The following is a 12812-nucleotide window of genomic DNA, read 5'->3' as shown; positions in this document are numbered from 1 at the left end:
CTCATTGGTAATCTTTCAGTGAATACCCAACACTGTACATTAAAAAAAAAAAAAGTAGATGTTATAGATATTTCATTTCCCTCCAGAGAAGCTTCAACTTTCTACTAGTCAGCAATTAAAGTAGAGGCATTTCACCTTGATATAATCTGGGATTGGGATCATTTGAAGCTAGGTTTTGGGCTTTCTATGGCTAGTCTATTTTTGATATTTCTTTTATCCTGGAGGATATCTCTTCAGATATATTAATAAAAGGCCAGGATGTTTACGATTATGCATCCTAATTAATGGACCTGAATTCCAACTTTTGTTTCTCTTGCCTCATGATACAATTGCATACTCCTTATAGCTTTTTAGTCTCTCTATCTGAACTATGTTTGATTTTTTTGTTTGTTTTGTTTTTTAGCCTGTTGCTCCTCACACTTAGGATTCAGCGAAGTCTCAAGAAAAAATTGGTGTAAAACATCAGGCTCACTTCTCTGTAGTACCCTGAAATCTTGGGTGCTCAAATCCTGGCTGCATTAGTAACCCTGAATTCCAGTTTTTGTCTCCCCAGCCCCATGAGATTGCTGAAAGGTCTTTCTAAAGATTTCTGCCCTCCAACACTCATACACTGAATCAGCACATTCCTTATGGATAAAAGCAATGGAGAATGCCTGGCTCACATCAAGGTTTGTGTTTTTTTGTTTTTTGTTTTTTGTTTTCCTTCCTAGGATCTTGGTCCCTTGGGTCCTGGCTGCCTTGGTTCTTCTCTGATGCCTCCAAACATCCATCCTTCCCTCCTTCCTTCCTTTCTTTCTTTCTTTCTTTTTCTTTTCTTTCCTTTATGATTTTTTAATAGTTATTCTCAGTGGGTGGCTTGGTTTGATTATAGCTACTCCTTTATAGCCAGAATCAGAAGTCCTTCATCTTTTGAGGTTTTAATTTTAATGATAAAAATAGTAACTTCTATGATATTGATTTGATACTTTTTCTGTATGCCTTATTCTTTCAAAACTTTTCTAAGATAATTAATTTTACCTCTAAGGTCTTCTTGCATTAACTCCATTAGATCTCTTTCCTTGGGTTTTTATTATTCTCCTTGTGGAGTTTGATGCTTCTCTTTCATAGTATGGGTTCTCTGTGAGTATTTGCTAATTCTTGATTGTCTGTTTATCTATATTTGTAATTCCCAGTTTTCTGCCTACTGTGTTGTCCATAGCGTGTGTCTGGTGGCTGAGAGATGGAGTGGTGTCCATGTGGGAAAGTGTGCTGGCAATTTGCCCCTCTGGTGGTCAGTGGTTCCATCAGGTACTTCTCTGCTCTGGCCAGTGCAAACTCAATGCTAAATATCTTTATTTAGAAAAATGAATTTATCCATCTCTTTGAGTTCATATTTCCAGCTTGATGATTCTGTTAAGTTCAACAAGATATAATCCTAAGAAAGAGCTTCTCTAGGATCGATGAAGTTTATGAGGAAAGTAGCTGACCAATAACAGCAGTCTTTAAAAAAAAAAAAACCCTCTGAATTCTCAGTTAAGTATTAATTCAGGTGCTTTAACTGAGGCTTTAACTGAGTTCCTTAATTTTTAAGAAATTTGGCCCAATTCTATAAGAAAAGGGATGTTTTTGCATTTTGGGAAGATTCAAACCATATTAATCCTGCTCTTTCACATTGCTATGCATCTATTGGAGCCACTGGATGTAAAAGAAGATGGGCTTTCAAGTGAGACAAACCTCAGTTTAAACCTCAGCTGTATCTTCATGAGTTGTGGGACTTTGAAAACAGTATTTAAATTCTCCAAAATAGACCCATTCTTGAACTAATAAAATTATTGTGAGGGGTTAATGTGCATAAAAATTTGGCATAATGCTGATAATTATCCTCAATCATCAATAGATGTTGTGGCTGTAATTATTGTGTAGTTCCTAAAACCACATCAGAAATCTGAGATATTGTTGGCATGTTCAAGCACAAACGAATTACAATGACAGGACTTTTAGAACTCTTTGAGTGACATTAATTCTCCACTTGTGTTTAACGTGCTAGGGCTGCCATAAAGTACCGTAGATAGGATGGCTTAATATAAGTTTATTTTCTCATGGTTCTGGAGACTAGAAGTCACAGATCAAGGTGTGGACAGTATTGGTTTCTTCTGACGCCTCTCTCTCACTGGCTTTCTGATGGCTGCCTTCTTTCTGTGTCCGGGGCAGGTCTTCCCTCTGTACACACAAATCCCTGATGTGATTGTTGATCCTCATCTCCTCTCATAAGCTCACCAGTCAGAATGGATTAGGGACCACCCTAAAGACCTCATTTTCACTCAATTACCTCTTTAAAGACTCTATTTCCAAATATTGTCCCTTAGGGTTAGGAATTTGACACATGAATTTTGGGGAGGACGCAATTCAGCCATAACACCATCCCTCTTGGTTCTTACTTACTATATAAAGTAAGACCACCAGGAAAAAAAAAAAAAGTATTTCTATAAGATCTTATGCCTTCACAAAAGTTCCTGTACTGAGATCTAATTCTTTTGGCTTTTGAAAGGGTTATATGGGAAGTATCTAGATGAGCAAAGATTTAGTACCTTTTACGAAATTATTATTGGACCCATTTCCATGTTACCAAATTTCCTTCAGTGATGCAACCTAAATAAAAAATTTCTCCTCTAATTTAAATTCCAGCAGAGCTTCTATCTCCAAACAATGATAACTATGGGATTCAAAATACTTTCTTTATGCCGGACTGCCAAGAAAAAATATATATGATTATATAGCTCATAGATAAATTTTGTTCTTACAGTAATTCTTTCCTCTCCCTTGCTTTTTTCTTTAAATTCTTGTTTATTTGTTAATATTATGTTTACTATATTTTGTATCCGTTCAAATAGACACTGTTCAAATCATTATAATTGAAGGTATCTCCATTACTGCTATCCTTAATTCCGATCATGCTGTTGCAAAATGATAAAGCACTAAAAGGCAGCATGGAAGCAGGAGTCTGTGGAGGGAAACATGGAGAAAAATACCTGTAAAAGAGAAACCAATAAACTCTCAGCAAGTAGATGCCTCATATTCATTTGCATGTCACAGCAAAAGATGCAACACCATTGTTTGAGAAATTATTTTTTATTATGTTTCTATAAATAATACTTATGTAGAATAATTGGAAATTAATGACTACATTTTAATCATGCTTACTTTAAAACATCCACCTTATAAAACGTCTATCAGACTTTAATAAAAAATAAATTACTGTATTTACTAACCCAATATTAATATCATGTATATTTAATTATAAACACTCATTATAAATCCAATATCTGTTATTCCTCTTTAGAGGATCATGAGTCTGCTTCCACTTGTCCTTTTCTACCCTTGGCAGAGCTGATCTTCTACTTGTTGGTTAATGCTTTATTATTCTGTGCATCTGGTTCCCACCATTCCCAGTAAGTCCAAGGTTAAGGATTCAGACCTCACATGTGAACCAGACCAGTTCTGCATCCACAGGCTTTGTCCTTTGATTTGACTCTTCATTTTTAACATGTGTCCTGACCAAAAGGGGATGTGATGAGAGACTGCAAATGGGTTAGAGCAAACCATCTCTATTTCTTCTAATGAAAACACACTGCAATGTCTCTGACCTGTGGGTGGGGCAGCAACCCTGATTTCTACCCGACAGGAGAAGCACAACCCTCACGATGGTGCCTTTTCTCCGGAATGAAACTAGACTATGAGTCTTTGAATGTGCTGACCCTAGAGTTTCCCACAAACATGAGGCATATTTCCGTTTGAATATTTTGTGCCTGTGTCTCCTGTGTGCATGTGTGTGTTCTTTATTTAAAAGGCTAAAAATCAGGGCGCCTGGGTGGCTCGGTTAAGCATCTGCTTTCCGCTCAGGTCCTGATCCCAGGGTCCTGAGATCAAGCCCCTTGTCAGGCTCCCCGCTCGGTGGGGAGTCTGCTTCGCCCTCTCCCTCTGCTCCTCCCCCACCCCCGCTCATGCTCTCTCTCGTTCACTCTCACTCTCTCAAATAAATAAATAAAAAAATTTTAAAAATAAAAGGCTAAAAATCTTGAGGCTGATTTTGAGAGAGCAGTACTGTTAAGTCTTACTGTGTGAGGAATGGAGGAAGATGAATAGAAGACAGGGTCAAGGTTAAGTTATGACAATAGTAGGTATCACTGATTACTATATGCCAGGTGCTGTGCCAATATTTTACATCGATTGTCTTCTAAAGTCCTTTGAATTATGTCTGTGGAAGCTTGTAAATACTGTGAATGCATTATCCTGGGTTATAATGTTCTTACATTGGGGAGGGATCCAGGGTTGAGCCCAGGCCTCTCACATTCCCAAATGGAGACCATTGGCTTAATTTACATTGTCTGTTGCTAAGTTGAGAACAATACTGTCATATTTACAGTGTAGAAGAGCATCATGTTTATCCATCCAAGAGTTTCTGTCTCAGTCTAGATGTTGATTTGAGACATTTTCTATTTTTCAAGCTTTAGACTCTGATTTATTGTCTCCCTCTTGAAACTACATGGGTCATTTCCTTTAAACACCAAATTCAAGAGTAAGGTCCTGTACCACCTCAAGGAATGTAGCAAATATATATACCAACCAGGCAGTGTTCCTAGGTTGAGTTTGTAGCAGTGGACAAAACAGGTAAAAATCCCTGGACTCATGGAATTTTTATTCTAATTAAGGGAAATAGACAATACATACATTAAATTAGGAAAATATATAGACTTTTATGCTAGAAAATGTTACATGCTGAGGATTAAAATAAAGCCGAGGATTGCTGGTAGAGGGTGGGACTTATAGTACTTAATAATGTTTAGGAGAGGTCTCCCTGGAAAGGACAGGTCAGGAAAGAACTAAAGGAAATGAAGGAGCAAGTCTTCAAATATAAAAGCCCCAAAGCAGAAGCATGGTTGGTATGTTCCAGGATCATCCAGGAGGCCAGGATGGTGGGAAGAGAATGCATGAGGAAAAGAGTAAAGCCCTGTCGGCTCAGAGGACCTTGTGGGCCATTGTAGGCACACATCAAAGGGAAGTCACTGTAACGTTTTGAGAGTAGGGATGACCTAACCTGACTTCTGAATAATGGGATTATTCTGTCTGCTGTGTTAAGATCAATCTGATGATCAGACAGAAGGGAGCAAGGGGAGAAGAAGAGAAGTCAATAGGACAGCTTTTGTGATAATCCAAATGAGAGATGATGTTGGCTAAGACCGATGTAGTTCCAGTGGGGGTAGTATAAAATGACCTGTCTGGATAAATTTTGAAGTTGGAATCAATAGGATTCTTCAGAGATAAAGAGTGTAAGAGAGGAGTCAAGGACAATTCCAAGGGCTTTGTCCCTTGGAAAATTAATGATGGAATTAAGATAAAGAAGATGACCAGAAGAGTAGGTTTAGGAATGAAGATGGTGTTCAGATGCTTGTTAGTTTTACATATAAATCAGACATCCAAGGGGAGTACCCAGAAGGTGATTCGATCTCCTCAGGGAAGTCTGGAATTTGTCAGCATATAAATAGTTTTTTAAGGCAGAGCTACCTATATTATTTGTAGGGCCCAGTGAAATATGAAAATGCAGGTCTACTTGTTCAAAAATTATGAAGAATTTCAGAACAGTGACAACAGAGCATTAAATCAAGTGTGAAGGGACTTCTAAGTGAAGGGACCTTGTGTACAGGTAGCACACTCAGGGACCCAGTCCTGGTTTAAGGCCATGATGCCAAGTGTGATGATCAAGACAGCAATGAGGACAGAGCAACAGACAGACAGATAGATGATAGATAGATAGATAGATAGATAGATAGATAGATAGATAGATAGATACCTAAGGACTGAGGTCTGGGGTACATCAATATAAAAACGATACAGAGATAAGGAAGATCCCTCAGAATTGGCTGAGTAGAAGAAACCAGCAAGGTATTTGAAATAAACAAAACAGAAACAATGGTAGAATGTTTGATAGAGACTTGGTGATGGTTCACCAGCATCTAGGCTCAGGCAGAAGAGTTGAATTGTTGCCTTTGATATTTGCTGTATCCAATTGCAGGAGAATTTTATTGGAGTTTGGATGTTGCATGATTGTTGATTTGGGGCCTTCACCACCACAAGGCAACTGCACAATTTCTTTGTAAACTTGTCTGTTTAAAAAAAAATTTAAATAACTTCTAGTAATGAGGTTTTGAGGTCCATTGAGTAAAGCCTGGCTGAAAAGCAGAATAAAATCCATTTCTGGATTTAGGTGCCACTTTGAGGGACACACAGATGAGGGGATAGGTAATAGAAGCAGAGAAAGACAGGCTTTAAGTGTTAACATAGCTTTCTCACTGGTCAGACTGTGTGCAAAATGGCCAAATAGAATCTGGCTGACTATAGCAAAAAGCGAGATTCAACCATCCAAGGCAAGGCAGAAATATTCAGGAGTAAATAATGAATTTGTTTCTTTTCAGATGGCACAAATCTGCCTTGGGTTTTAGGTCTCATAATAGGGTCACTTTGTTACTAAGGGGTTGAAAACTTACCAGGATGGATGTCCGAGTCTATGGAGTTCTCTGACTGACCTCTTTCCTGAAGTAATATAATCTCCTCCCTCCTCAGTTCTTCCTGGAGTTGTTAATGATTCCAGGCCATGACCAGTAGACCCTGGATGTGCACAAATGACCCCTTTGGAGAACAAGGAGGTACTAGAGTAAGTCCCAGAAAAGGTGTCATGGTAGTGTTCTCCATTGTGCCAACCCTTCCTGGCTTCTCCAGAGATCATTTAAATCTGTTTCAGTGCATCTGACTCTTTCAGGTTCAAAATGTCTATGGGCTGTGGAGGCAGAGGGAGTGACAGGCTACCAGTGGATGTAACAGAAAAGGTACTCTCCTTCTTCCAGTTATCAATATTTTAGAGTGACAGGCGGCAGAAGGTGGGGCATAAAAAAAAAGTTGGAAAAAAGCAGATTACATAACATATCCAGGACCATTGTCAGCATCTCTCAATGGATTTATGTTGGTTCTAAGGAGTTAATATTGTTCCCTTCTGCTTTCTGGTGAGCTGTAACTTCGATGCGGAGAGCCAGTGTGTTATTCTAGAACTGTAGCAGAGACAGTGAATATAGCCTTGACATCGGCAAGTAGTGTTGACTTTTGGGCAAAATTTTATTCTGCCTACTTTGAAGTAGGATTACAAAAGCCTTTTCCTTGACACCGTGTAGTTAGAGCATAGCAGTTAGCTATTCACGAAACAAAATTGCTTTGTGTAACTGACTCACCAGCCCCTCCCTTATCCTGGATACCTGGAAGGATGCTTTGTTAATGTCCTTTTAGATTCAAAGCCGTAGGGTAAATGATCTTTGTTGAGCTACTGCTATTTTGTACCTTTGAGGCATTTTATAAAGATTATGTCATTCCACCCTGTAACCCTTCTATGAGAAAAGTATTTTCCTCCAACTTCATAGGTAAGAAATTAAAGGTCAGAGAGGGAAATAAGATCACACAGCTGTCCAATTGCCGGGGAAGTTTTATTAGAGATTAGATTGTCACCTGGTGGGTTGACTTGAGGCTTTTACTGCCCACAAGGCAACTCCAGAGTTTTCTGTAAACTTCTTTATCTTAAGAACAACAACACAAAAACTATAAGCAGTGGTGTTCCTTTCTTACATGGCTCAGATAATTAGAATTTTCTATAGCTATACAAAAATCCATGAGTTTTCTGGAATCCAATGCTCATTTTCAATCTTCTGATATAATTTCTACATTTATTTTTAAATATGGGAGATATTTGGAATGCAAGAATCAATGACGCTGAAGATTTAGTTTCTCTAGAGTGAGAACAGGTGGCATTTTTATTTCTTTGTGTGTTTTGCCATTGTTGCTTTCACTGGGGTTATGTATATATGACTTTCTCATTTCATTAAATATTCAAAGATGAAGTTCAAAAATTTAGTTTACTAACACTGCAATGCCTTGTAACAAATTCTGGGCCACTGTAAGTTTTTGGATTTTAGGTAGTTTTGTACAGATGCTTTTTCCGTATTAACTTCACATGAAAATTTTTCAGAAGCTGTTTTAAGAGAGCACATAAGTAAAATCGGCCTTTTGGTGTAATTTGAAAGCATAGGTCTGATGGAGAGCTTGGACACTAAGCATAGTACTGTCTAATCCTCATGTCTTTGTTATTACATCTTCCATTGAGTTGGTTTGCCTAAAAGATAGACTGCAGTAACGTATTTAATATGGAAACTAGCAATCCAAAACCTTCTTCATGCCTAATATTTAGCAAGATCAAATTATTATATATTACAGAAATGATTCTGAATCAGGGAAGAAAATTACCATTTATATTTATGGTAGCAGAAAAAATTTACAAGGCTTTAAAATAGAAAGGTAATTATGTATTATTTAGACTAGTAGTATACATTTTAGCAAGACCAACAGATTAAGATTTATGAAAAGAATCCAGCTAATCAGTGTGGGTGTTCCCATCATTTCATGTCAGTTTGACCGATAGAGGTTTTTTTTTTGTTGGTGGTTTGTTGTTTGTTTTTTAAGCTAAATTGAGTTGGCAGGGTCTGACTGGGACAAAATTGATGGTTACCTATTTGAGTGGCTTTGGGATATTTCTGTCTGTGGTTTGCATTCGGGGGTATTGTTTCCCTACTTTAATGTCCTTTCTCTATAGCCTATTTTCTACATAGGCTTCCTGCAGAAATGCTAACTGGAGAGTAAGTAGAAATTTAGAGAGGATTAACTAACACTTTGAAGTTTATAAGTATTCATAATAATAAGTTGCTGAAAAGTAGATGGCCAAGCTTAGGGGGATTTGAAGGCACATATCCTTATTTTATCAGGACTTCCTCAATTGTAGATCCTTGGTTCTCTCAAATTTAACATGGGATTTCACTTATTGACAGGAGAGGTCAGGACGTGTAATAATTTATCACTTTGCAGAGGAATGTACTTGAATCATGTCTCTATTGAAGCTAATATGCATGAGCCCAACCTAGAATCTGGATTCATACCTCATCACTTTTTGTTTCTTAAAACGTATTCTACCCTATGTTGTAGCCATTGCTGATGTCCAATTGACAGAATGGCAAAATTTGGAAGGCATGTTCTGTATGATTTGTGTAAATCAGATCTTGTGGAAACCTGCTCTTCTTGAAGATCTTTATATACCTAAGAATAATGAGCAGTTTTTTAGTAGTTTTTGTATGTAGAATCTTGTATAGTTTCTTAGAGGTTTATAAGGAAAAGAATGTAGGTTACAGGCTCTCAGGAAGTTTAAACCCTACTTGTGCATTTCATAATTTACTACAAAGGTCATATAAATCACAGTTGTAATTACATATAAGTCACAGTTATAATTACGTAGTTATGCATTGGTAAGTGCTCCAGTGTACTGATTTTTCAACGCATTAGTGCTTAGAAGTAAAATAAGACACCATTATAACATTATCATTAAGGTAAGATTTATCTTGGAGGACTTCCTGGAGGAAGTGAACTTTGAAACAAACCCACCTATATCGCCTTGTTGAAGGGTATTCCTATACTCACAATGAGGTCTTATGCAAAGGACAGCCTTGGTGGTAGATGAACAGTAAACTCAGGAACCAGCTTGGTGTGATTTCATAGACAAGGATAGTCTCTTAGTACTAGTGCCTGAAGTTCTTCTCATCGTTTGGACAGTTCTTTACCTCACAGCTTTGCCCTCTGTTAAGAGAAGTACTGATTCAGGTACTTACCTTTGAAGGTGAATGTTTTTTGATCCCTTATTTAAAAGGATACAATTAGTTTGGGTCCTGGGGATTGCCTGCTACAATGTGACAACTTTACATTTTCAGAAATATTGTTAGAGTGAACAGATATTAACGAGGATCCTAGATAGGAGGAAGGGAACCTCTAAGAGCTTCTTTGTGGCCTCAGTATTCCAAGTTATTTGGGGGAAATTATACTTTGAGCTCAGGACATGAAAACTGGAAGTAGGTCAGAGGTTTTTATTTTTGAAGATGTGATATATACCTACAAGGGAATATTATTCATTCTTAAAAAAGAAGGAAATCCCACCATTTGCATCCACACGGATGAATCTGGAGGACACGATGCTAAGTGAAATTAGCCAGACACAGAAAGACAAATACTGCATGATCCACTTATATGTAGAACCTTAAAACAGTCAGACTCATCAAAGCGGAGGGTAGAACAGTGTTTGCCAGGGGGAGGGGAAGGAGGAAATGGAGAGATGCTGGTCAAAACCCATGCAGTTTCAGTTACGCATGGATGACTTCTGGGGATCTAATATGCAGCATGGCAACTGTAGTTTACAATACTGTGCTATAGACTGGGAATTCACTAAGCCGGTAGATCTTAAGCATTCTCAGCACAAAAACATAAAAAGAAACAATGAAAGAAAGTGGTAACTAGGTGAGGTGATGGATATGTTAATTACTTGAGAACAAAGATCATTTCACAGTATAGTTGTTTATCAAAACATTGAGTTGTACACCCTAAATACACAATTTCTGTTTTTCAGTTATAACTCAGTAACACTGAGAAATTAAAAAGAAGAAGATTAAAAAGCTATCATGTCTGTTTTCATACCATAATGAAAAAGCCAAAGTGATTTTAGGTTTGGCTTTTTCAGCTTGTTGACCTCTAGATTCTAGGAAGAAGAATCTTCCAGAGAGACTGCTCTTTTTAAGTACCACAGCAGTCAATTTCAGTGCATTAAGTGTAAGGAATGAGCATAGGAGGAGAATTTTCAAAATGCAGAATGCCAGAACACTATCCCCAGAGGGCATATTTAAATTTTGGAGGAGAGTCATGGATTTTGTAAAAGCACCCGTGTTTATTTTGATATGATGTCGCCACTGGGAAACCCTCTGGAATTGTCCTTGGGGTGGGGGGTGATATTAAAAAAATCAAGCCTGTATGGAATGCTCATGAGGTTTATCAGGTTTGATAGCTGAAATTAAGTCATGATGTGAAGATGCAAATGCCAGCATTAGTCAAGCAATGGTGGGCAATAGTGATGTTCTGGATGTTCACTCCCACTCATTTCCACTCTAACCTTCTAGGCTGAGTTTATTGTTAAAAGAATTACACTTGACCCTCTAATACCTCTCTGAAGAAGGGATGTGTGGCATATAATGTTACTCTTTGGCCGGAATGGTTTTGGGTTCCCTTTCTTATATATGTTTAATTATAAACTAAAAAGGAAACTAAACTTCATCAGCTTAGTTGTGTTTGTTTTAAGGAATCAGGCTCCATAAACAAGACAACTTTACCCATATTTGCAGGTAGGGATAAAGAATTGCTTGACTGTTACTAAGGGCAATTTCTCTAAGTACCTTCTCATGCACCCTGAGCAGAGAAGCTGCGGTCGTTACAGAAAATGGTTGTGCTGTTTGCTTGATGTTAGATCAGGCTCACCAACACTGATTCTTTCTTTTCTCCTCCCCTCAGATGTACATCCAGACAACGACACTTACTGTCTCCATGAGTTTAAGTGCTTCGGTGTCTCTGGGCATGCTGTATATGCCCAAGGTTTATATTATAATTTTTCATCCAGAGCAGAACGTTCAAAAACGCAAGAGGAGCTTCAAGGCCGTGGTAACGGCTGCCACCATGCAAAGCAAACTGATCCAGAAAGGAAATGACAGACCAAATGGAGAGGTGAAAAGTGAACTCTGTGAGAGTCTTGAAACCAACAGTAAGTCACCTGTAGACTTTCCGATGGTCGAGAGCGGGAGCACTTCCTAATAGATGTACGTTGAACATTCTTCTTCTAGTCTTGGGGACCGTGCTACATGGTTTCAGGGGCATGGTGCTACTCACACACCATGAGACCATCATGGCATGAGAACCATTTGGTTAGAACCAAACGATTTCAAGGCGAGTGGCTCTTCTCCAGAGCATGACCGTGCACGCAAAATCTCTTTTACAAAGCATGAGCCTCGTGGCTCCCTTTTGAGGCATTACCAAGGATCTGAAGCTTGGAACTATCTTCTATGTATAGAATTATCTTTTAGCACTTAGGAACTACTCTCCAATCTCTGTTAGTTCAACTTTGGTTGTTCTCTACTGGTTTTATTGGTTGCTCAAAGATCTTAAATAAGTGATATGGTACATAGGTATTTAGGGAAGTAAGAAAACTAGTGGGTTAACATGTTAGGTTAAATCATAGTTAATACTTATTTCCCCCAAGTGGCCCCTTCTTGGATATATTAAGATAGTTAGAGCTCTTCTCTGAAAACCTCATGACCCTGAAAATAGGGTCCTTCCTATCAGCCACCGAACCACTTGTCCCCTCCTCACTCACCTTCCTCTTCTCTGTAGTCACCCCTGAAGGAGCACACAATAACAACACACCAGTACCAAGCTAATCCAGTAGAGTTTAATTGGTCCACTTTGGTATCTATGGAAGAATAGCAAATAGGTTGAAGATCTGTATTGTAAAATACTAGATAGCTGAGTAGAGTGAAAAAAACATACGATCTTTACATTACTGGTTTCTGTAGATGGATCAAAAAGATATGAAAGCCAAGGTTCTTGCATTAGACCTCAGGCTTCCTGTTTTTGGGAAATATAACATACCTATTTAATAATTAAGGATAAAACCCTATGCAAAAATACTCTTCCTCTCAGATTCCTCCCAGCAGGCTGTATTCCCTATTCTCTGTACTTCTGACATGAAATACAGGGAAGATTAAATGTGGATTTTATCTGATATAATTATTATAACATAAACCTTTTCTTACATCAAGATTTCCAGATGAACATTGTCTATTCTAACGCCCCATATGCAGAAATGGCCTTAGAAGATAAGT

General features: G+C 38.1%; 1 protein-coding gene across 2 annotated transcripts in view; it reads left to right on the top strand.

Annotated features, from left to right (window-relative positions):
* GRM8 (glutamate metabotropic receptor 8) overlaps window positions 1-12812 on the top strand; it is a 772971-nt gene that overhangs the window by 754948 nt on the left and 5211 nt on the right. Inside the window, exon 9 of one of the 2 annotated variants that reach the window (XM_021699435.1) lies at window positions 11449-11695. In XM_021699435.1, coding sequence (XP_021555110.1) covers window positions 11449-11695 — 247 coding nt within the window. Of the gene's footprint in view, window positions 1-11448; window positions 11746-12812 lie in introns of those variants that run through there. The other variant, XM_021699434.1, reaches the window with a different exon arrangement.

The sequence above is a fragment of the Neomonachus schauinslandi genome, chromosome 12 (genome assembly GCF_002201575.2).
Source record: "Neomonachus schauinslandi chromosome 12, ASM220157v2, whole genome shotgun sequence".
Lineage (NCBI taxonomy): Eukaryota > Metazoa > Chordata > Mammalia > Carnivora > Phocidae > Neomonachus > Neomonachus schauinslandi.
Note: the sequence above shows the minus strand (reverse complement) of the source record. Positions and strands in the feature narration are given on the sequence as shown.